General features: G+C 38.8%; 1 protein-coding gene across 1 annotated transcript in view; it reads right to left on the bottom strand.

Annotated features, from left to right (window-relative positions):
* Positions 1-24,608, bottom strand: part of LOC139710345 (WD repeat-containing protein 90-like) — a 65,258-nt gene that overhangs the window by 1,315 nt on the left and 39,335 nt on the right. Inside the window, exons 23-37 of the mRNA XM_071622267.1 lie at positions 24,421-24,452; positions 23,666-23,794; positions 22,950-23,032; positions 21,762-22,001; positions 20,660-20,837; positions 18,749-18,952; positions 17,204-17,445; positions 16,188-16,332; positions 14,905-15,025; positions 13,866-14,043; positions 11,719-11,838; positions 10,637-10,826; positions 9,751-9,881; positions 1,355-1,531; positions 446-568 (exon numbers count right to left, since the gene is read on the bottom strand). Of these exons, the coding sequence (XP_071478368.1) occupies positions 446-568; positions 1,355-1,531; positions 9,751-9,881; positions 10,637-10,826; positions 11,719-11,838; positions 13,866-14,043; positions 14,905-15,025; positions 16,188-16,332; positions 17,204-17,445; positions 18,749-18,952; positions 20,660-20,837; positions 21,762-22,001; positions 22,950-23,032; positions 23,666-23,794; positions 24,421-24,452 (2,293 nt within the window). The remainder of the gene's footprint in view (positions 1-445; positions 569-1,354; positions 1,532-9,750; positions 9,882-10,636; positions 10,827-11,718; positions 11,839-13,865; positions 14,044-14,904; positions 15,026-16,187; positions 16,333-17,203; positions 17,446-18,748; positions 18,953-20,659; positions 20,838-21,761; positions 22,002-22,949; positions 23,033-23,665; positions 23,795-24,420; positions 24,453-24,608) is intronic.

Raw genomic sequence — 24,608 nt, 5'->3', positions numbered from 1 at the left:
GAAGAAAACAAATATTTGTAAAATATGATATAATTTGCGAATATGAAAGAGACACGAGACATTGTTTAAGAAAGTTTGCCCCTTTCATGACAGCTGACGAGAAGAGTAGCCAGCCATAAACTAAACCAGCATCGGGCGAAAGTGTGAGTATGTAATCAAACACACTCGCTAATGCTCATTTCTGTCAGGCACACATTTTATGTTTGGCTTGACGTGCAGATATTTCACGGGAGCTACTGCCACAGGAGAAAATGCCATGGAACTGAATAGAACACAGAACGGATTAACATCAATGACAATACCACTATGTTTGTTTTCTCTTCAGGATAGGACTGCAATTCATCTACCACATCCCTCCCCCCCCCCCCCCCCCATCACCCCTCCTCTCCCCCTGTCTTTCACCCCTCCTGCTCCCCTTCACCACTCCCACTCCATCTTCCCTCACCTTCCTCTTTGCCGTGCTGTAGAACGTCAGCTGCTTCTGCATCCCGTATCCAGCGTACACTATGACGCTAGGGTCCGATGGGGAGAACCTGGCCTGGCTGGGGGGTAGCAACTGGTAGTGGTCCTGAGGGGTACAGAACAGAAAGTTTGAATCACAAAATGAATACATATGCATTATTATTATTATTATTATTATTATCATTATTATCATTATTATTATTATCATTATCATTATCATTATTATTATTATTATTACTATTATTATTATTATTATTATTATTATCATTATTATTATTATTATCATCATCATCATCATCACCATTATCATCATCATCATCATCATTATCATCATCATCATTATTACTATTATTGTCATTTCCTCATTACTATCATTATTATTACCTATGATTCCTGACCAGTTGCTTACAAATACTGGTTGTGCTATTTCAGATGATCAAACAAGATTTTTTTTTTTTTTTTTCATTTTGGTTATCAGCTTCTGCAACCAAGCTACAAAAAGCAAAAGGAAGATAAAAACTCTGATCTCTTCTTTCTCTCTCCCTCTCTCACTCTACATCTCTCTCTTTCTCTCTTTCTTATATGGATTCCAGTCTTGCTTTGAGCAAAAGCTGCGCGCCATCACAAACACAAGAGAGAAATGAAACTCCCTGTGAAAAGACGAAGAAGGAAAAAAATAAAAAAATGGGTGCCTTACAGGATCCAAAACACGTCTCCAGGAATTACCAGGATGTGGAAATGGGATATTAGCTTCCCTGCCATAATTCTGGTCACTTTCAATTCTAAACTAAATACAAACATGTTACAGAAGACCAGAATAAAGTCCAGGCGAGAGAGAGAGAAAAGGGGAAAAAAAGAGTTGTATATGCAGGAAACATGGCGCGACACTTACAGCACTTCCTTTCTCCACTGGCGTGCCATCGGGGGCATAGGCCGGAGCGGGAAAGGTCAACCAATCGGTCAGCTCGCAGAGATCCTTTGACCAATCAGCTGCCCACACACTGACTCGGCGGTCAGCGCTTACAGCTAGCCACTTGTGGGGGGCACGGATGCTCGTCTCAGAGAGTTCCTGTTGGGTTGGATGGAACAGTGTAGATGGTTACTCTCCGTATGTCTGTCATGCTCTCAGTGTATGTTGTACATATATTCTTTTTTCTTCCATATTTCTTTGCTCTTGTTTGCAAAAATAATTATTGACATTAAAAATATGATAATAAAGGAAAATGAAACCCAAATATATTTATCTGGATCAAGTGAATGCAGCAACATTAATAGAGTACAAGAAATGCACAACTTTTTGAACAGATTGTCCCAATTTGCTACTATTGCTGCATTCACTCAATGCACAAATGTACTTTTGGGGTTTCATGCCCCATTAAAGGGGCAATGTTGCTGAATTTAGAAAACTCAAGTGTGTGGTAAAATTTCAACAACATCAAAAATCAAAGCAGACTCTTCAACATTTCAAGGGACTCTTTTGTTCCCTCACTACCATATCAAGAGGCGTCACGACTTCAGATTTTTCATGCACCATTGTGATACCACATTTACACATCAGAAAGACTTTGGAACAAACTGCTTTCAAACAAAGTATCCCACCTATGAAAGTTTTGTTGGCTTTTTTTTTTTTTTTTTGCTCAGATTTGGTGCATATGCTTACTTTCTTTTCACTTGTATCCGTGTTATTGTTTTCGCTCATTTTACTTTTTCTGAGTTCATCGAGCTCACTGGCAGATAAACGTGCCCAGCTCTCACCTGGCAGAGATTCAGTGAAAGTTTCTGGCTTGGATCTACTTCACATCCAATTACATAAACCACACCAGACAAAACCAAACATGCAAATACACTCAACAAAGACACACAAAAAAAATAATAAAACAGGAATAAACCAAAGTCAGATATGATCACTCAGGCAGTTGAGGCTTTGAATCCATGCCAACTAAGGCTTAAAACTGTCTTGTGGTAAGAGTAAATAACCCAACATGAAACTCTTCATCTGGGCTGCACTGCCAAGATACTGTAAGATTGGATGCAGGGCTGACTGAAATGTGATTCACGAGGTGTTGAAGATGGGATGTGATATCATGGGTGGGGCCACCAGAATAAGAGATTAGATGCAGAGGCTTCGGGCCAACAGAGTGCAAGATATCACACACAAAAAAGTATATGCCTCAGTGTCTGGTGTGAAATGTCAAAAGGTTACCATATCTACAGTTCTGTATCAATTGCTCCCCTCAAGTTCTGGCCTGTTTATTAGACCAACAAGACAATATAAGACTTTTCAACACCTGCAAAACCTACAATTATATATACACGTAGTACATGCATCTAACGGTTTCATTTCATTACAGTCAAAGTCAGTTCAGTGTTACCTAAGCATTATTTCTTACTGCCACGAGTGATTATGCCACAGAGGGCTCAGGAGCTCAGTGAGAACTGGAAGGTAACTTGCCATTCTCAGCCTCAAACATTTAGAATATCAATGTGATATTTGATGCAGTGTACCAACTAAAAATTCACTGTTTTGTTGTATTATAACTATTTTTAAGCACTGTACCCTAGGTCACCAAAAAATGGGTGAAAGTTATCATGAGTGCTTTATGCAAAAAAAGAAAGTAGAGTTAGTAAACTTAAACACAATAATGAATGAATGCTATACATCAAATAAATCCTCGAATTTTGTCAATTTTTCCCTCTCTCTGATTACGATACCAAACGATAAATGTTAATGCCCTGTCGCTATTGTGGCAGTGAAGTGGTGATCTCCGGTGGGAATAGATTGTTTTTGCGGACACAGATTTTGCTGTTACTGTGTATAAACCACATCCCCTATATCAAGGGTCTTCCCGTGGACAAAGAAAGAGGTGTGGTTTCTCATTAAATTTGGTATTTGTGGTTTCACAACTCCCTCGATTCATATTGCCTTACTAGGAGTTTTCACACTGGAGCAAAATCTCCTGATAACTTTCTATGGAAACTTCATGGTGGACTTTGCTATGTTGAAGAGCAGCATTGTCCCTTAAAAGTAGGTTTGAGAATGATAAGAGTATAATAAACAAATTATGCACCATGCACTGAAAGCCTCTAGTTGAAATTGTGGATTCCAAGGTGGCAGGAATGTACTATTTTATGAGGGGCACAGCCCTGAAAAAATAGTGCAATTTCTGTCATTGAGAAATCTATAATTTCACTGGAGAATTGAAAGATTGAATGATATTTCTATTCTATATCCTCATACAGATCTTTTGAAAAATTACAAAATGATTACACTTTCAACAAGGAAAAGTAGAAATTACGCGGTGCGTAATATATGTCCCCGCCGGAAGTAGCATTTTGTAGCAAAATGTGCAATATAGGTAAAAAATCAAGGTCAAAGGTCAAAGAAGTCAAAGGTCAAAATTCTGTGTAAAAGTTTTGAAGCCCTCACCTAGTGCCATCACATAAAGCAAACGGAATCGAAATCGGGTTAGAAATGGCGAAGGAGTAGCATTTTATAGCCAATGTACAATACAGGTCAAAAATCAAGGTCAAAGGTCAAAGAAGTCAAAGGTCAAAATTCTGTGTAGAAGTTTTGAAGCCCTCACCTAGTGCCATCATATAAAGCAAACGGAATCGAAATCGGGTTAGAAATGGCGAAGGAGTAGCATTTTGTAGCAAAATGTACAATATAGGTCAAAGGTCAAGGTCAAAGGTCACGACTGAAATTCTGTGTAGAAGTTTCAAAGCTCCCATGTAGTGCTATCATATAAAGCAAACAGAATCAAAATTGGCTCATAAATGACAGAGAAGTAGCAAATTGAAGATTTTGATCACACACGGACGCACACACGGACACACGGACACACGGACGGACGGACGGACACACGGACGGACGGACACATGGACACACACACGTACGGAGCCCGTTTCATAGTCCCCTGCTCGAACTCGTTCGGCGGGGACAATAAAACATCACTCTAATTCGGTTGTTTGTTTACATACGCATTGCAGCACACATATTGTGTGCAGTGGATGTGACACAATGGCCTATCGTGATACCAACAGTAATAGCATTTTACACACTGACATGCCATTGATGAATACGCCATGATTATGACACCATATTCATGGCATAGTGCACTATAGCATGAATAACAGTATGGCACATAATATTCCCAATCAGCATTTTGTCTTCAACATAACAATGTTGTCTTTGGTCACATCATACTATGTAGACGAATCAGTAAAAAGATTTCATTAATGAAGGATATTACTTAAATTATCTCAAGGTCCAAAATACATTCATCACTTGAAAAACACTGATTCAAGACAGATTGTATTGGATCTGTGTTGTTTTCCACTGCTACATCCTCTTTGTGTGAAAGAGGTATTGGGTTTGTCGACTCACAACAATGTTATCAAATGTGTGTATTGATATGATAGGCCAGAACGTGGTGTACGTGAGTAGGTCCCACACGACTCACTTGAGACTCCGGATGTGGCTTTCCCTATTACGTTTGAGAATGTTGTCCGTATTTCAATGCAGCATCATTATTTCAGATTGAATCACTTGTTAAGATGACAAAATCTGAGGCTTCAGTGTATTCACAAGTTTTTGTGAAGGGATTTGCACCAAGTATGCTCTGTCACAAGGTTACATAGCCACCAAATGTTGAACAATTCTGTGTAATGCTGGAGGGCAAAGAACCACATAAAGACCTCTCGCATTGTGTGGCTACCAGCCAAAGTGGAACATTGTATTTTGAAGCGGGGTATGTAATGTATGCAAAAGGCCGCAGGCTGCCATCAGTGAATTGAATATCTGTCAACAACTTACTGTAAAACAAGAAATGTTCGCATGCATGCATTCAAATTTCACGAATTTTGGGAAAGCCATAATTTGTAACATTAAAATGCAAGCAAAAGTTCTTGTCTACACTTGATGCCTTGAATGCCAGCGGCAATTCACGAAAGTTTCATGCCATTAAAAAGGCCATCAGCTCCAGTACGTGAAAATTTCGTACCATGAAAGTATCTTTCTTTACAGTAACTGGATAAACTTATCAGTACATGTATTTGGATTCAATATTTAGAACAATGTAATGGCTGGTCAGCGTGTGTATTCTGTAATTGTGCTTTAGAGACCATTTCGTTTCATACGCTCATTAGTAAGATCCTGTCCACACTCACCCAACACATAAATCATAGGAATACACACACATACACATCAATGTGCACATAAGTTGCTCCGTAACTGCATATGTGGTAAATATGACCAATGCCTGGAATAAACAAATGCATACATGTTTGCTTGAGGTCTTCAAGCAAATGTGCAAGCTGTTTCCCTAAATGCCTGCAAATCCAACCCTTTATAACACTCTTGATCTGAAACAAGCGATATATCTGTTATGTGAACCTCAGACACACACGTACTACACCAGAGATTGAGTTACAGAAAAGTAAAAGAGTCAAGAGCCATAATGCTAGTTATAAAACAGCAACTATTTCAGGGTAACCATGGCAACAAAACACAGAAAGTGAAACTTGCAAATGAAAGAGCAGGAAACGACTGGAAATCATTATTCAACTCTATGACTGCCACTTGATGAATTTCATTACCTAATACATCCTTTTTCCTCAAGTGGCATACCACACATTATGATCAACGACCTTGCCCAGATAAATCACTAAAAGCGAGCAAAACACTTTCCTTTTCTAAAAACTCCCCGTGTAATTTTCGTTTCAACTGTAGAATGAGAAGAGTCACATGTACCATAGATCTGTAGTTGCTCTATTAACCCGTTCCTTAGGGGAACCTGGTATACCAGGTTCCCAAAATGAAGACAAGAGTGTCTGCATTTGTGGCCTAAATTCATGTACATTTGTATTATGCTGACCAGAAAAATGAATTTGATTGAAAGATTAGAGTGTCTTCTTTTGATCTGTTCTATTTCTTTATCCAAACTAAATGAATTTTTGTCTAATTTACCTTTCCAAAATAGAGGTGGTGCCCTTGTGTGGTTATGAAACCCATATGAACACGTGCCCGGCAATCAAGACTGAACTCACTAGATTTTGACTCATTTTGCCGACTCTTTTGGGTGCATTTATAGTATGAAACAAGGTAGTTTGCGAGCCCAGTGTACACTCTATTCATCTATCGTCCAATAGACACTTTGTATTGTTCGATGGCACATGCAGCTGCCCGTGGAAAGGGGATACATGTACAGCTTGACCGCTTTTTACCTTTAACATACCGAGCTTTTTCATCAGCATTGGGTAATCTGTATATCAAAACTTGACCTAAGTGTAAATTAGCAAGCCTACTCAGGTCGGGTGTAGCAATGGGGGAAATAGGCTCAAATGGATACGAGTGCTATTTATACATCTGAAGTGGTCTGGTTTCATTTTAGACAACCTGCTTGTAAATAAATAGCTTTTGGATGAAACACTTAGGAACAACGAAACAAACTCTACAATCATGGTGTTCCAAGAAATGTGTCATACATTCTGTACATCCTGGTATGTGATAAAAAATTACCAAAATACCAAATAGACCAGCTTGAACAAATGAGTCAACATATTAGCCATCAATGGCACCTTACAGTAAAGTGCAAATAGGTAGTAATTCAATATGTCCATTTTCCAGTATTCATTTTAACCAATAACATTGTGCCTTCATCGATCTACCATGTTACGGTTATTGAAGAGCATTTTCCTTAATGTTCTTATTTTTGCATGCCATGTGCTTTCAAAGAAAAAGATGCAAGATGAGGATAGATCACAGCAACGCCCATCAAGATTTAGGGCTTGAACATTAGAAACATACTGAAAGTTGTATTATTATTATCATTTTTTTAAACAAGAGTATGTTAATGCAGAGAGGTGGCGATGTGCTGAGATAGATTTTTTCATTAAATGCCACCCTCTGTACAAACGCATTCATAAGATTGCAACTGCAGATCTACATTTTAACATAATTTTGCATTTTAACACAATTTTGTCAAAATGTGGATCAGCAGTTGTGACCTTACAAATCATTTGTTTGTTTGTTTATTTGTTTGTTTTGTAAATAGAAAGAACTAATCTTTCCCATTCCCTGCACCTTGGGCTTTCATTCTATAACCATCACCCTCATGTGACCATGGCAATGACCATCCTTATATCACATACACAAAAACACAAAATAATGCTGATGATTCTGAAATTTATGATGACAACAATAATAATAATGATGAAAATAATTACTATCATCATAACAATCACCATTATCATCAACATTGCCATCATAATCATAACTTTTCTCTTGTTACTATATCACTATTATTCATATTATTGATATCATTATTTGTAGTAGAATGGCATCACTGACACTAATTATTGTTATCTTTGATATGATGACTGATAATAATGACAGCAATAACTCATAATATTACATTTAATATTTAATATAATAATAATGAAGAGAACAAAAATCATCATTATTAATATTCTTTCAATCAATAATAATGGCATTTCACATTTGTTTAACCAGGATCATAATTCACATTTAGGGATATGAGCAAATTAGAGCAGTCCCTTTCCATTCACTTCAAGCGAATACTCAAAAAAAGGAGACAATACAAACTATTCTCAAATGGTGATATGGATCCTAATCAAATGATTGGCTGAGAGCAATCATGTGACCAGTCTGTCATTTTACCTAACATGCCCAGCAGGAATAAGGTTTCCCAATGACTGGTGCTTATGACCGCTCAGAATATCATTGCTGAATTATGTGACTTTGTTCACATAGTTGTAGCATGTATTTCTCTAATCATGCTCACTGATGTCACAATTGCATGCTTTAGCAGCGCATATTCAATCAGTTACAAGCATGCCCTCAGTCACTTATTTACTGTAAACCAATTCCCAAGTTCATGTTCAGTGTGTTTGTACCTTTTCCTCAGACTTCTTGGCTTTTGAGCAAGTTTTACATGTAGCTGACTGGTATTTACCCATAAAGATAAATGAAAAATAGGTCATAGAAACATCTTATAAAACAAATAATGCACAGGTTTAAGTTTGTGATGTTAGTGGAGATGTAGCTCACTCTCAGGTATTCACAATGTCGTGCAACGCGCACCATTGTAAATACCCTTGAGTGTGCTGCATCTCCACTAATGCACTCTCGCCTGTGCATTATTTGGATAGTATACGAACACTGCACTAGAAGGAGGAGCCACTGCACCAACTGGTCTTGTTGAAAGAAACTTTTGATAGAAGGGCAATATTGTGGGTAACGCGTACTGTGCGTTGTTCACTAATATGGCACACTCGCTGGAGTGCTTTCTTTCCTAATTAGCGTGGACTCTGGAGTGTTTTCTTAGCCAATATTGCTGTAGATGTCTGGAAACTAATTGTCAATGAATAGAGTAATATTACCATATACCCCTAATTCCTATTGTGTTACCATGGCCTTCCTGCAGGACTGAGGCACATTGCTACACCTGAGTGAGCTTAGCTAATCTACAACTAGGTCCAGTTTGCATGGATTACTGAATGCTGATGAAGAAGTTTAGCCAGTTAACCCATTGAGGACAGACTGATTTTGCTACAACACGCATTTCCCATAGACACCTGCACGAGTATACTCGGGACTCATCCTCAATGGGTTAACTTGAATGCTGGGGCACATTAAAGGCATAATTTACCATTTGCAGATGAAACAAAAACCTAGCATTAGCGCCTCAAAATAGTTCTAAAATGTGAGTTAGGGATAGAAACATCCCATGTAAGAATTTGAACCAGTATAATCGATGTTAAGTGTATGTATTGTTAAATATACTAAATGTGAACAATAGATATAATGAAAATGTTTCCAGACTAAACCTGTCTACAGTTATGGTTTAATGAGAAAAATAGTGATATCTCCTTATATTTTAGGCTTTATTTCAAAAAATTTATGAGGTAGGATGTTTAGCGATACAACTGACCTACACATATGCATCAAAAGTGATATCTTGAAAATTTTTTAAATCACTGCTCCCAAAGGTAAACAGTACCTTTAAGGGTTAAACTACTGTACAAAAAAAAAAAAGAAAAAGAGAGAGAAAGACAAATCAAACTGAACATCTATGATTTCAGTAAGCATGTTGTTGTTTCTATGCTGGATGGAAATAAACTTGAACTTGAATATGTTTGTATAAACCCACTGAGGATGAGTCCCCGAGTATACTCAGGCAAGCATCTATGGGAAATGCGTGTTGTAGCAAAATCAAACCGTCCTCAACGGGTTAAAGACAGCTATGAAAGTAGATGCATGCTCACCACGTCTGGGCTGACCCGAATGTCTGTGATCGGCGCCCCCTTGTGGTCCTGTATGACACGCATGGTCATCCCCGTTGTGGGGTTGCTAACGGCAATCAGTCCCTTCCATGATCCAGAGAGTATCACATGTCCTGTAATAACAACCACAAGAGATGCCACTCTATCACTGTTAATTCTTTTTAACAGAATAAATTCATGGAGTGATTTCTAATAACTGGATCTTATATTTCACTTCTGTGCCAAAATGAAATCAGAAGCATTCTCTAAAATGTTTGCTTTTTATTCAAGATAAACAAAACGTACAAGGAGATACAAGCTGGTTTAATGTTCATAGAGAGCATAGTGATTGCATTACTCTTCTTGCACTTGTTAACAACAGACTATCACAGAACGACTACAAATCTATGGAATTTCCCCTTCTCGTTTGCTAACCACTAATGTGAATAGTAGACTACTTTTGAACAAAATACCTTCATGTAATATTTCACATTTCATACAATATTTCATTCAAAGAGGACACTAGGTAGTGAAACAGGAGATGTCAGTTTTAAATTCCATCATTAATGAATTTGCAATAAAAATGCAAATCATTTTCTTTGAAGACTTTTCCAACACTCACAGGATAGAAATCTCTTCATTCTATTGATTAGTTAATACACAATTGTTCCTATGGATTTAAAAGTGGTCACTACATTTGACCCTGCCAAGCATATTATATTAAACCATGACAAAGAATTGAAAAAGGTGATTATGCAAACTACATAATTGTTATTATAGCTCACAAGGATTTACTTCTTCCTAAACCCCTTCAAAATTGATTTGTTATTGCAGGCTATAAGTAACCATTTTCCATCAATTTGACCAAAAAAAAAAAAAACAATCTCACCATTCACGGAGAAAGCGATGGCCGTCACTGGATGCGCGTGGGGCTGCATCTTCATCGTCATCTCGCACTGCGACATGTCGAAGAGACGGACCGTCCCGTCGCTGTACCCTGCCGCGATCGGAGATGACGCTGCGGTCCCCAGCTGCGCAAGGCTTGGCTGCTCAGGTCCAAATGCTATGCAGTTGCAACTCTGTGGGAAAAATACAGACAACTTATATGGCCAAAACAACAACAAGAAGCATGGTAAGGTACAATTGCCAACATCACTTTCATCAGAGCTTCAACTGGGTCCTGGCAGCTAAGAAGTGAGTAAAGAAAGAAATTAGATGATTATTTCTCATGTGGAAAAATAAACAAACAATCAAACAAACAAACAAACAAGAAACCCAGGGGTCTAGCATTCACCTGAGTATCACAAGTTCATCTTCCATGCATTCTTGCAGACTATTAAGACTATTATCTTAGAACATACAGAACTTGGGGAGCAGCTTTGAGGGCCTCCAGGGGGCATGGTGTTCATTTGTATATTCTATCACACTGGCAAAAAATACCTGCCAAGTATGTAGAAAATTTGACCATGCATTTTCAAGAAGAGGATCAAATGTAAAAACTGGCCTTCAATTTGTTTCTGACCCCAATGGGGCCACCCCATATCTACAATAAATAAACTTGAAAATATATTGTTTTTCATTAATGTATTTACTCAGAGTATCTCTGGTTTAAAAGATTTTTTTTTACTCTTTATTTTTTTCTTGAGATTCTCCAATTTGGTGGTTCGGGGGGGGGGGGGGGGGGGGGGGGTAAAGAGTCCACTTGTACAATGAGTCTGTCACCCTAGTGATAGTGCCTGCAAAAGTTTGGTGAAAAATCTGACCACGTACTTTCAAGAAATAGACGAAAATGAGAAAAATTAGGCCCAATTTGGCATTGTCATATTCATATTCACTACCATCATCATTACACCTTTATTACTATCATTATTGCTATTACTTGTTTTTGTCACTATTATCACTATTATCTTAATGTAATAGCAGGTGTCCATCTGCTTCTTGTGGCACACTTCAACACATTTCCCAACTCACCTGGTCAAGAACCTGAAACTGTATGGTGCGCTCCATGTCAGCCAAGGAGTAGATGTTTAGACTGCCGTCACGGCAACAGGTAGCAAATAGGTCGCCGGCGTCAAACACGATGTCATTTACCTGAATGGTATCCAAGATATCACAGAAAATGATTACGGTGATATATACTATTTATAGAAATCAAATGATAACTAGAAATGTCGCTACAGCGACTGGTTATACCCCCGCCAAACAACATTTCATAAGCTTTGGTCAAAACAACATTTCATAAGCTTTGGTCAAAAAACTGAGGAAGTAGTTAAATCAGCAAGATCTTTCCTTGATCTTCTGCCATTAATATGCCGTTACCATGGCAACGTACTTTCGGGTACTGTTGAAAAATGCGTCTTGCACATCTACAACCAAAGGCACACATCTGTACCAAGTTTCATGGAAATTGGGCAAAAACTGAGGAAGTAGTTTGCAACACAAAATTTTCCATCATTTTGGCTCATGATATGTGAGCTGTTACCATGGCAACATACTTTTTGTCACTGTCAAGAAATGTGTCATGCTGACCTATATCCTAAGACAAACATTCAATATGAATTCCATGAGAATTGGAAGAACACTGATGAAGCAGTTTTGCCATATATTTTACCAATAACATGCCGTTACCATGGCAATGCACTTTTTGCCACTGCGGAAATATGTCTTGCACATTAACATATTCAGATGAACATCTGTACCTAATTTCATAAAAATTGATCAAAAACTGTGGGAGGAGTTCGCGACGCAAGATTTGTACCCATTTTTGCCCATAATATGCCGTTACCATGGCAACGTACTTTTGGGTACTGTCAAAAAATACGTCTTGCACATCTACAACCCAAGGCACACATCTGTGCCAAGTTTTATGGGAATCGGTTGAAAACTGAGGAAGTAGTTTGCGACGCAAGATTTGCAATGGACCGACCGCCCGACCGCCCGACCGCCCGACCGACCGCCCGACCGACCGTCCGCTGATTCCTATATACCCCCTTCAAACTTCGTTTGGCGGGGGTATAAATAGTGAATGGTATCCAAGATATCACAGAATACGATTATGGTGATATATACTATTTATAGAAATCAAATGATAAATAGTGTTCTGTTTGTATATATGATTCATTTCGATTCCACTGACAACACACTGCCACTGGGAGACATTTTGATTGCGTGAAGGAAACTCTCCTGATGCTGTTATAGAGAACCCAAGTAATGATGTCACAGTCTTTTGTTAAAGCTTAGTTCTGGTTCCACACAAAATACCAGTACCCTAGCACAAGGCTTAGGGCAGTGGGTTGGAACCACATACGAGCATGGTTAGCAACCATATTGTTCACAGATATTTGGGCTACGCGAGGTTGTTTAGAACCAGTTTCCATGGCGATGGATGGCTATGACATCACACTAAGGTACTCTATTCCTTTTCGTTTTCTGAGCTCATGTGACAAGAATGTGCTGTGAGAAAAGTAAATGACCATTGTTAGGATTTAGATAAAAAAGAGTGGTTACATACGAGAGGAGAATCATTGCAATGATGATGAGAGTGATGATCATAATTTGTTAGAAGAGTGATCAGACCACGCACATGGTACCTAAGAATCCATGATATGAATGTGAATTATCGAGAGGAGAAGCAGCCTAATCCTTTGTACCATGTCAATCAAAACCTGCCTGTTTAGCACAAGCTATGAAATTTGTCTCACCACACTGTAGCTACGCATTAACTCCCAGTATGAGCTATTGATACGTGTGTGGCGAATGGTATAATCAGTGGAAGTTGTTGGAAAGTCACGTAAGCTCCACCTCCCAAATCATGTTTTAAATGGTCATGCCATACACACATGAATCCTAATCATGATTTGAGTGAGTTCACTTCACTACAATACATCTCTGGAGTGGAATTTGAATTTGTGATTCTAATATGAATCATCATTCTAGTTTAGTCACACATGTTCTGCACACTCGTTATTTGTTTGATTTTTGTTTTTCTTACAATTATCTGTCAAATGACACATTTTCTTTACAGAGTAACCCCCCACCCCCCCCCCCCCCCCCCAACAGAAATATCAGCATAAAATGTGAGTTGACGTAAAACTGATCACCACTCTGCATGCACTTACCACTGAAGTGTGGGATGACACCAGTCTCACTGATGTCCTGTCCACCCAGTTGACGTACCACAACGTCCCCTCCACAGTGGCCACCACCCCTACGTCCATGGTGTGGTCAAACTGGGCTGAGGTTATTGCACCATCCAGGGTCATTTCATCCTCCATGGTCAGACCATTGCCCGCGCCACTAGTGGTAAAACCAGTGTAGCAGAATTAGCAAGATTCTTAGGTTCCATCAAGAGTGAATACCAAGTATTAACAAGCAACAGAGTTTAATCGAGGATGTCTTTGCTAGTTTAAGCCCACTTTGTTTTTCTCATATTTTCTCTGTTGATTTTCATTTCATTTTTCTTCATATTTTGTTGTTGTTTTCCTGGCAAGGCTACTACGATACAATCGGAAGCCCTTTCTGCCTGCACTCTAGTCAAAATCTGAGATGAGTATCAAACTGTTGACTTTCAGATCAGACCAGCAAAAGGTTCAAACACAGCCTGCGATACACTTTCAAATCACTAATACCAAGTCAGAGAGACTCAATTATGATAGTGAGACATTGAATACAGGATATCTATGAGACGTTGCATCTAGGCACTAATCTTTGATACACTTTTTTGTTTTTACATTTGCTTAATCTATATATATATATATATATATATATATAAATCTCATTATTTTTTTTTAACGAAGACACTGGCCCTTACAACTTTTATTTCCTAACTGATGTACAATAAAGTTATCAAATGATTTACAAATTGGCCTTCATTGACACAAATAAACACCGATTGTCAGTCAGTTGTAAATCAAACCCGACAAAAGAATCATCAATATTTTTTTTTTAAAGATATTGAAAGGTCGCATTTATCATTATCAATGTCACAGACACAGAAAAAACTACAACAACAAATTGTAATCCCATCTTAACACACGTTCTCCCCACAGACAAACCAACCCCCTTTGAGATTAATGCCCCACTACTTCTGTCCACTATGCTGTAATGGACATCAACGATATTATGAAAGTATTGGACTTTTTTTCTCTATCTCTTTACCTGCTGCTGTATCCAGCGGTCAGTCTCAGCTCCCCCATCCCATGGACTGACCAGAGGCGCAGCTGACGTGAGGCCCCTCCAGTGATCAGCCGGCTGCTGCCAAACTTGCTGACGATGACCACTTGTGTCGATAAAAATCAAAGACGAAGTTTCATTTACCGGTATGTAAATGCTGGATATACAAAAGAGCTGTGATTGCCATAACAGGCATCATAAGAATAAAAATAACTATCAAAATCAATTTTTATGCTTATACAAAACCTTGTTGATGAAAAATGGTCCAAATACAAAAAACATTGTTGACGAAAGATGGTCCTAATACAAGCTAATTCACGCAGCACACAGCAATATTTCATTCACATCAGTTAAGTAGTTGCATATCTAGTCAACCACTTTTATTTCTTCTTTAAGGAAATACTGTCCAAAGTGAATCTTTCACAATTACAGTCATACGTCTTTCAAGAAGAGCAATAGCATAAAAACGCTTGAGTCTTTTGAAACAAGAGATGTAAGCCTAATCTCCAACAAGAAGATCTGCCTAGCGATTCAATCCTGGTCTATCCCATCTCACTGTTTAATGAGATTCCAAGTATGGTCACATCTTGCTTGCAAAATCCACACTAGAGTACTACTTCTACAGCATAGAGCTGATGGTAAGATGTTCTAGCACTGATAAGCTAGCTAAAAATCTCATCATGAAATTTTGGATGAGGCCTTTGTGGTATATTACAGGGAAAATACTTCACTTATTCCACAATTCAACCTTTTTGATGGTTTGTCTACACTACAGATCAGCACGTCTGCTGGTGCCCTTTCTTTTGCCAATCACAACACACATCCAGAAATAAACTGCCAGGATATTACAAAATAGGCAATGCATTAAACTCATTGTACGACCACACCAAAACCTTTGTGTGGGACTGTTGCCATTTTACATATGTAAACGGCCTTATCTAACTTGCCTTAAGACAGTTCAAAATTCTTCTTTGTTGTTGTTTTTGTGCTTGCATAAAATGAAAACTGTACAAGGATTTAAAAAAAAACCAAGTACGGCAAATAACAGACAAATACATGGGTGCCCTGTGAGGCAATAACACAGGGATGACACTTCATATCATAATAATAACGATAGTTCCACTTAATAATGCGTCAAATTCATCAAATGAAATGCTTGAGGTGCACTTGAAGATGAAAAGATAAGGATAAGATGAAAAAGATAAGACAAAGAAAGATATTCTGAGACGATATTTCGTGGGATTGCCCTCACATCACTCCTCACTCACCTATCTCTCCCGTGTCAGCGTCCCAGTGTAGGAAGCAGGAGTTGTGCCGTGTGTCCCAGGCCGACAGAACCCCCGTGGTGCTGCCCACATACAGTACGCTATCACCCCCATAAGCTAGGGTGGTAAAGGCAACGTCTCCAAGAATCTACAGTTGGGAAGAAACACAAAAGCACAAACCAATCAATCAATGAACTCCTGATCACTAGACAGGCATCATATCCACTAGACTACAAAGCTTATGCCCGATAGCCAGTTATTATTATATTTGGTTCAAGTCCAACCCGAGTACATGGATGCCCATGATTTTTACCATGGCTATCATTACAACAATGAATAATCAGTGTTTGTTCAAGTAGATGAAGGGCAAGAGGCTGAATATGATTTAAACCAATATATCAGTATTTTCGTGACAAGTTCTTGAATATGAAGTTCTAATAGGAAGCAACATACAGTAATTTTCTTTCTGCATCAGGCATTTTAGTGTGTGACAGACACGCTATGTTACCAGAATTTCACTATCGTTATCATTTCTTTTACTGTTATTATCATCATAATCAAGTTTACACTAAACTGATCAATATCATTTCATCATTACCATTACTATCATTGTCTTCATAATCAATTTTATTTGTAGTACAGTGTAGTAGCAGCAGTAGCAATTTTAGAGCTACTACATTGTTTTATCATTATCATCATCAACAATATCATTATTACCATCCTTATCACTATTGCTCCTGTTATCATGATATGGCAGTGATTACAGCATCATTATTGCGACTGCTTTGACTGTTCTTACAATCATTATAGTCATTACGAGTATTAATGTAGTCAGTGGTAATGACCAGCCTTCAAACTATTAGAGAGATAGATAGATAGATAGATAGATAGATAAATAGATAGATAGATAGATAGATAGATAGATAGATAGATAGACAGATATATAGATGGACAGATGAATAGATGGATAGATGGATAGATAGATAGAAAGAGAGATAGATAGAGTGAGAGAGACATACCATGCTCCTCTGATCCATCAGGTCCTGGGGAACGGCCGCCTCGTGGACATTGAGGGCGACCTTCCCCTGGCTCTCGTCCAGCAGCCAGAACAGCATGGTGCCCGCTTCTCCCACCGTCGCAAACTCGTTGGCGGTGTAGGGGTCCCACAGCAGCTGGTGCACCGGCAGCGCCGTCCTCGACGCCGCCAACAGGACATAGTCCTGGGTGCTCCATACCACCACACTGCAGTCCCGGAAGTCACCTGATTTTGAAAAATATGTTTAATGAAAAAAACAATAGTTCAATATGGTTCTTAACATCAATCAGCACACGATGAGGATCACCAATTCAAAAGTTTCTGGGAATTTACTATAAACCAGTTCCAAAATAGCCCAGAGGAAGCTAAGGCTTGCTGGGCAAGCCCAACGACATCCTGAGCTAGCATTGCATTCAGTTTTATTATGAGAACCACTACATGGGATAGCTAGGTGGGGAGGGCCATAACAAACATTATGCAGATACATTTGGGGCAGAACCTGGACTTTAGGGGTCCATTTCATGAAAGTCTTATGAGAGATTTTTTGCTCATAAAATACACTTGTGAGAAACTTCATGAAATGGACCCTGGACATGCAGGACACAGCGAGTATAATGGAGAACAGAGAGTCCTGGAGGGACGAGGATCTCAGGAATACTACCTGACACCAGTCAAGTAAGTCAAGTTCACTGAACTTTATGGTTTTGTTTTGTTTGTTTTGTAGGTTAGTTTACGTTTGTTTGTTTGTTTATGTCTGATATTTAAAACACCATTTCATTTTACCATCGAAGCCTACACTTCTGAATGCTCTAGACTGTTGTACGGTACATACTTTTGCTTTAGAGTGTAGGAATTGTGTGGAATACTTCATCTTTACATGGCACAACCTCCGAGTCTGGCAAATGAAACATGAAAATCATTCTTCTATCAAACTTTCCCCCTACTTCCAGGCTTGTCAAGGTCATCATACACAGCAGAGCGATGTGGAGTGGAAAAATGAGATGTATTTCATATCCTGCTATATAGCCAACAGTTCATACGTTATCATCTGGTTTTGAGGAAATAAATTACAAAGACAAATCCGGCAGGACTTCATTCCCACTCACCTGAGAGGAGTGTAAAACACATCTATTCATCGATGAGATATTAGAGTAAGATGTTGGAGCATAATAAAACTGAAAGTGAAATTGATGCATATTTATCGTGAATGCATCCACACAGTCATTTTCACTGGCAACGTACACCTTACCCTATGTACCTGGTAATTGGAAGGAATATTCCTCATGGCATCAACATTTTATTCACATCATCCTGTTCCTGTCAAGAGACACAGCTCATGGTAAAAAACAAAATTTCAGACAATTATGGGCAAGATCTCTGCTTTATTTCTAAACTCCAATGACAGACAATCATCAGTTTCTCCGCAAGGACAGGTAAGTCTAATCTTTCAGTACACCAAAAGCCAAGGTACAGATTTTTTTTTAAATTAAACATTGTCTTGGAGGAAAGAAGAAGCCTGAGAACATACCAACTGACACAAGGAACCTGTCGTCCCGCGAGAACTCCATCGCCACGATGCCGTGCTCGTGGTAGGACAGTGTCTTGAGGCAGATACCCCCCTGCAGGTCCCACAGGCAGATCTGGCTGGAGGCGAGGCCGCTGGACCCAGAGGCCGAGGCCAGGACCTGGGCATCGTGCTGCAGGGCCAGGGTGGAGATCTCCTCCACATGACCTATGACCCAAGCCGGGAAAAGGAGGGTGGGGGACAACAATGATAGAATTTAGATTCCCATCATCTGCATTTTAGGCACTGTTGCCATGGTCTCAATGTAACCAATGGTCATTATTTGAGAAAAAAAAAAATGATGCAGGATTTGCTATTTATATTGGCAAGGTACAACATTAGCAGTAGCCCAGCAGCCCGGGGCCCCTTAAAATTGATGTTGAGCTATCAGATTTTTAAAATGGCTACATATTGGGGGCCAATCAGGCAACTAAGATTCATAATGACATGTTGCGTTTGCTTTATTTTGGGCCATCAAAATTTCAGATTTAAAGGGTGTGTACAGTTCTGGTTGAAATACGGATTTAGCTTTTAACATTTTGTGAGATATTCAGAAACCACTCTATGAGATGTCAAAGAGCATACAATTCTAAGGGGAATCAAAAGTTTTTTTGACGAAAATCAGTTTTGAAATGACTGAGATATTCAAAAACAAGGTGAAACAAAGAGATCCTAATAAAAGGTGTGGCCTGTCGCCTTTTATTATTATCACTTTTTTTGGATATCTCAGCATTTGAAAACCAATTTTCATCAAATAAACATTGAATCCTTCTTAAAATTACATGCTCTTTCATATTTCATAAGAGGTGTCTCATTATCTCACTTAGGAATGTTATAAACCTGAATCGCCACCTCAACCAGTACTGTACAGTCCCTTTAAAGGTTATAGTGGCCTGCACGGGCCATCAGAGAAAAAAGTTAGTGTCAAGCTCTGACATAAGGATGCATGTTTTACCACTGGTGGTAGTAGTAGTTGTAATGATTGTAGTACTAGTGGTAATGGTAATGATCACAATGATGACAATCATCAAAATGCTCACAGTATTAAGTGATGATCAAAAATTTATCTAATCAATATCTACAGCTATTATTCATTCATAACATTAACTACCATAATTATCATCAGTAGCATTTGTAGTAGCATAAGTGTGCGTAGCAATGATATAGATGCTAATGACCTTGATTACAGTATCAGTAACTGATCACTGTTGTCTGTCTCTATATGGAAACTGATTACTCTAGGTCAAAATTAATATACCTCACAACTGTTGTGAATAGATATGAAACCAAAAACATAAAGTTCACAGGAAGTTTAATGACCACTTAATAATCCAAACTTGAGACTTACTTTACAGATCCCATCTGCATTTAAACCACAGACTGTGGAGCAGTTTTGCACAGAGCTGCTTCTGTGAGGTCAGACTTAAACAACAATTGCACATGTATTTCAGTGCCGTCATGGAATATCAAAATCTTAAAGGTAAAACGCAGTTCTCAGAAGGTATCAAAATTCATCTTCAACACCTTGAAATTTGCTTGTAATGTACAAATAATGTATCTAAAGGTTTTACCAAGAAAATTGTCTGGCTGATGCAATTTGCCAGGACATAGAGTTGTTTTCGAGTATTTTAAGATCACGGGTGTAAAATGATTTTGGTCATAGTACACAACTTTTATTTCTGAAGAGCCCTGTACTCCACAATCGCAAATTCAACCACTCGTGAAATCTAAGCATCGTCAGGAAGTCCCTATTCACACACACAAAAATTAGACTCGCTAAATATATGACGTATATAGTAGTACGTGGAGAACTGAACACATGAATGAAAACGAGAGCCTTAGACGGGGGAGAGATTAGCAGTATCTTCCTCTTACCCAGGAGATGAGTCTGGCTACTGGTATCCAGGTCCTCTAAGACGAGGATGGAGCCACAGGTGTAGGCAAAGAGACCGGAGTCTGGGTGCCAGATCACGTTGCCCCGCCCGTTGCCGTTGTAGCCCAGAACCCGCTTCAGCCTCAGGCCCGCCTGGTCAGCTGGAGCTATGTACCGCCGCTGGATGCATCAGAGAGAATTGGAAAAGCAGATACGACTTTGTGAGCAACATTCATACGCATGGATACCTACAGCAGGATTCGACACTAACTTTTTCTATCTCGCGGCCAGTTCGAGCCACAGAAATCCATAGATTTGAATTTTTGGTGGTCAAAAAAACATATATAGTGGTCTGAAATAATAGCAAAAGTACAAATTTATTTTGAATCTTAGTTGCCCTATTGGACCACCAAAATATAAATTTGATGGCCTGACACATATTTTTAGTGGCCCCGGGCAACTAGGTCACGACTAATGATGAGCCCTGCCTATGGTAGATCTTAAATGCAAGCATGTTATGCCTCTGTATTCAGTGCCAGGTTTTTGTTTCCTCTTAATAGTGGCTTAGATCATGTCCCAGCAGAGGGGTTAGTTACTACATTTTATTGGCCTTTTTTTTTCCCAGCATCAAAGTCCTTTCAAAACTGTGTACACCTGGGTATTAATAACATCCCCATTAAGAACTTTCTGTATGTTTCACTTTCGTACACCGAGAGGGTTGTGCACATCAATGTCATGATCCTAGGAATTAACAATTTCTTGTTTTGTCCTGTGACCTCTGAAGTGATCTTTGCTTTCTGAATATCTTGAAAGACTTTCTGCAGTCACAAAACATCAGTACAATTTCTATAGCTTCTCCTGTACACTACCTGCAAATGACAGCATTTCTCCTCCCAAAATACGGTATAATTGCATTCTTACTAAAATTATAACACACACACACACACACACACACACACACACACACTTATCAAACAAAGAAATAATCAATCCTTTATGTGTCCTGAACACCAATTGGCACTGAAAACCCTATAGCATTGTACACACTATTCAAAGTTCCTGGCACTGAAAGGGGTAACAGCCAAGTGTTCAGTACAGAAGTACCTGTGCAAGTTTAGACGAGTTTGGCCGAGCGACAAAATGGCTGCGGCAGCGGGGTCTGTCGTGGGAAGGCCTCTGCTGCTGAGGGCGGGGTCCAGAACCCCTAGCAGCCCCCAACGAGGGGGCCCCGGTTTGGTCTTCCTCTCTTCCGGTCCCACCTGGGCGAGATGCTTCCGGGCTTGGTCTCCGGTGGGTCTGCGTCCGCTGGCTTCGGCCTAGAGTCTCTGGAATCGCGTCTGCTCCCTTCATGTGGGAGGAAATGATGTTGATGATAATGATATTAATAAAAACAACAGCAACAATAATCATAATGATGATGATGATGATAATGATGATGATGATGATTACTACTACTACTACTACTACTACTACTATTTATAATAGTGGTAATAATAATAATAGTAATAACAATAATAATAATGATAATAATAATAATAACAATGATAGTAATACTACTACTAATACTACTACTACTACTACTACTACTACTACTACTACTACTACTACTACTACTACTACTAATAATAATAACAACACCTAGTGCCATCACATAAAGCAAACGGAATCGAAATCGGGTTAGAAATGGCGAAGGAGTAGCATTTTGTAGCCAATGTACAATATAGGTCAAAAATCAAGGTCAAAGGTCAAAGAAGTCAAAGGTCAAAATTCTGTGTAGAAATTTTGAAGCCCTCACCTAGTGCCATCACATAAAGCAAACGGAATCGAAATCGGGTTAGAAATGGCGAAGGAGTAGCATTTTGTAGCAAAATGTACAATATAGGTAAAAAATCAAGGTCAAAGGTCAAAGAAGGCAAAGGTCAAAATTCTGTGTAGAAGTTTTGAAGCCCTCACCTAGTGCCATCACATAAAGCAAACGGAATCGAAATCGGGTTAGAAATGGCGAAGGAGTAGCATTTTGTAGCAAAATGTACAATATAGGTCAAAAATCAAGGTCAAAGGTCAAAGAAGTCAAAGGTCAAAATTCTGTGTAGAAGTTTTGAAGCCCTCACCTAGTGCCATCATATAAAGCAAACAATAATAATAATAATAATGATAACACAAAAATGTATTTTTTTTGAAAAAACCAAAAACAAGATATTCAAAAGTGTACTTTAATATGACTTTGCATTTCTTGATCTAATCTAATGGCCAAAATAAACTATCTTTTAGATTTTTTTTTCTTTCCCCTACCTCATCAGACAAGCTGGACACTTCACTCCTACTCTCCAACTCTGGACCAATCAGAATCTCTTCTCCTGACTCAGATACTCCTTCTGGTAACAGACAAGAGCATAGAATAGAAAATATTCAACTTGGAACAGAGTTGCACAAAGCAATACATCAGAAATTATACAGAGAAATAACAATCACTTTTAAAATCACTTTTATGACCACTTTTGCCAACAGAAAAAAAATATAATTTACTGGATATCAAAACATAACGAGAAAATTTTTTCTGCTCAAATATTCATCTACACTTACACGACTGCCATTCACTTTGCATCAATTTTACTTGACACTGCCCAACAGAATGGTGAAAGAAACACATTCAAACCAAGTTCTTGACCTTTGATTTGCTGTATTTAGCCAGCAAAGCTCAGAACTATAAGTCATAGCCATCAACCATGTATTTCAATCACTTAATTAATGAGTTTACAGTCAAACCATGCAAATAGGACTCTGTGGTAGGAACCAAGTTGTTTCTGTTTTCGCGTGGTAAAATAAAGACAATGTATGCTTGCACCGGAGTGGTGTCTTGCACCTTACTACTGACCCAAGTAACAGGTGATACAATTTCTATACCAGCAGGCTGTGAAACTAATACATCAAAGTATGGCATGATAAAACGTCTTTGTCTAAAATCTGGAGTGCACATGACAATTGCGGTAGTCTGTGAAGCTGGGTGCTCTCACCGTCCCTATGTCGTAAACTGCTGATGTCTGCCAGCTGAGTGGGCGTGGTTGGCTTAGGGACCCGTTGCCGTGGTGACAGGCTGGTGCTCACATCCAAACTGACAGGACGCTTTGGGGAAGCTCCTGCAAAGCAGTGATATCAAGAGGTTTACAGAGAATTGAATTCAGTTTAATCGTGATTTGTTTCATACGGTTGCTTCAAAAGAAATGAGTGCTTGTAAACAAGCCACCACCAGACAGATGCCTATCTGAAGGACTGGGCAATGAGGATCAGATGCCTTGCCTAGGGGCACAACTGCTGCTGCTAGTGGACCTGAACCAGGGACCTTGTGATTGATGGTCCTTGGTATTATCCACTGAACCACAACAGTTCCTAACGATGTAATTCAATCGACAAACAAAAGAACCTCTGCTTTATCAGTAGATAGCTCTGTACAAATTCTATACACAGAAATACAACTCTCAGCTCATTTACGTAGAATGTGATCATAAAAATATGATTCAGCCTGTTTGGAACTAGTCTACAGTATTCTCTGCTTAAGGTAATGGGGTCCATTTATAATTTGTGTCTTTTACTTCACTCTCCATTGTGTGATTCATGTGTACACGGAAGTTAATATCATCTTATAACATCACAAACAATAGTACATCGCAAATAATCCAATCATCATCTTAACTGCTAAACAGATACATTCTTCTCCATTTGAAATAAACCATGGGATGTACTGACAATAAAAAAGAAGACTTACTTGTTGATTTCAGAGCTGATACTACAGACTCACTGAAAAAAGAAGAAGAAGAAAAGAAAAATTACTATAACAAATTACAACAATCATTACAAGCATTTGACTTGGTAATTTCTTTCTGCAACACTGAACAGCAATGAAGTGAAAATTTATGTCATCATTGTCTGCTATAGTATCAAGTTTCATTTTCT

Source organism: Diadema antillarum, unplaced genomic scaffold (assembly GCF_040938485.1).
Source record: "Diadema antillarum isolate AM-2024a unplaced genomic scaffold, OU_Dant_1.0 seq00001523_RagTag, whole genome shotgun sequence".
In the NCBI taxonomy this organism is placed as follows: domain Eukaryota; kingdom Metazoa; phylum Echinodermata; class Echinoidea; order Diadematoida; family Diadematidae; genus Diadema; species Diadema antillarum.
This window is presented reverse-complemented; position numbering and strand designations above follow the sequence as displayed.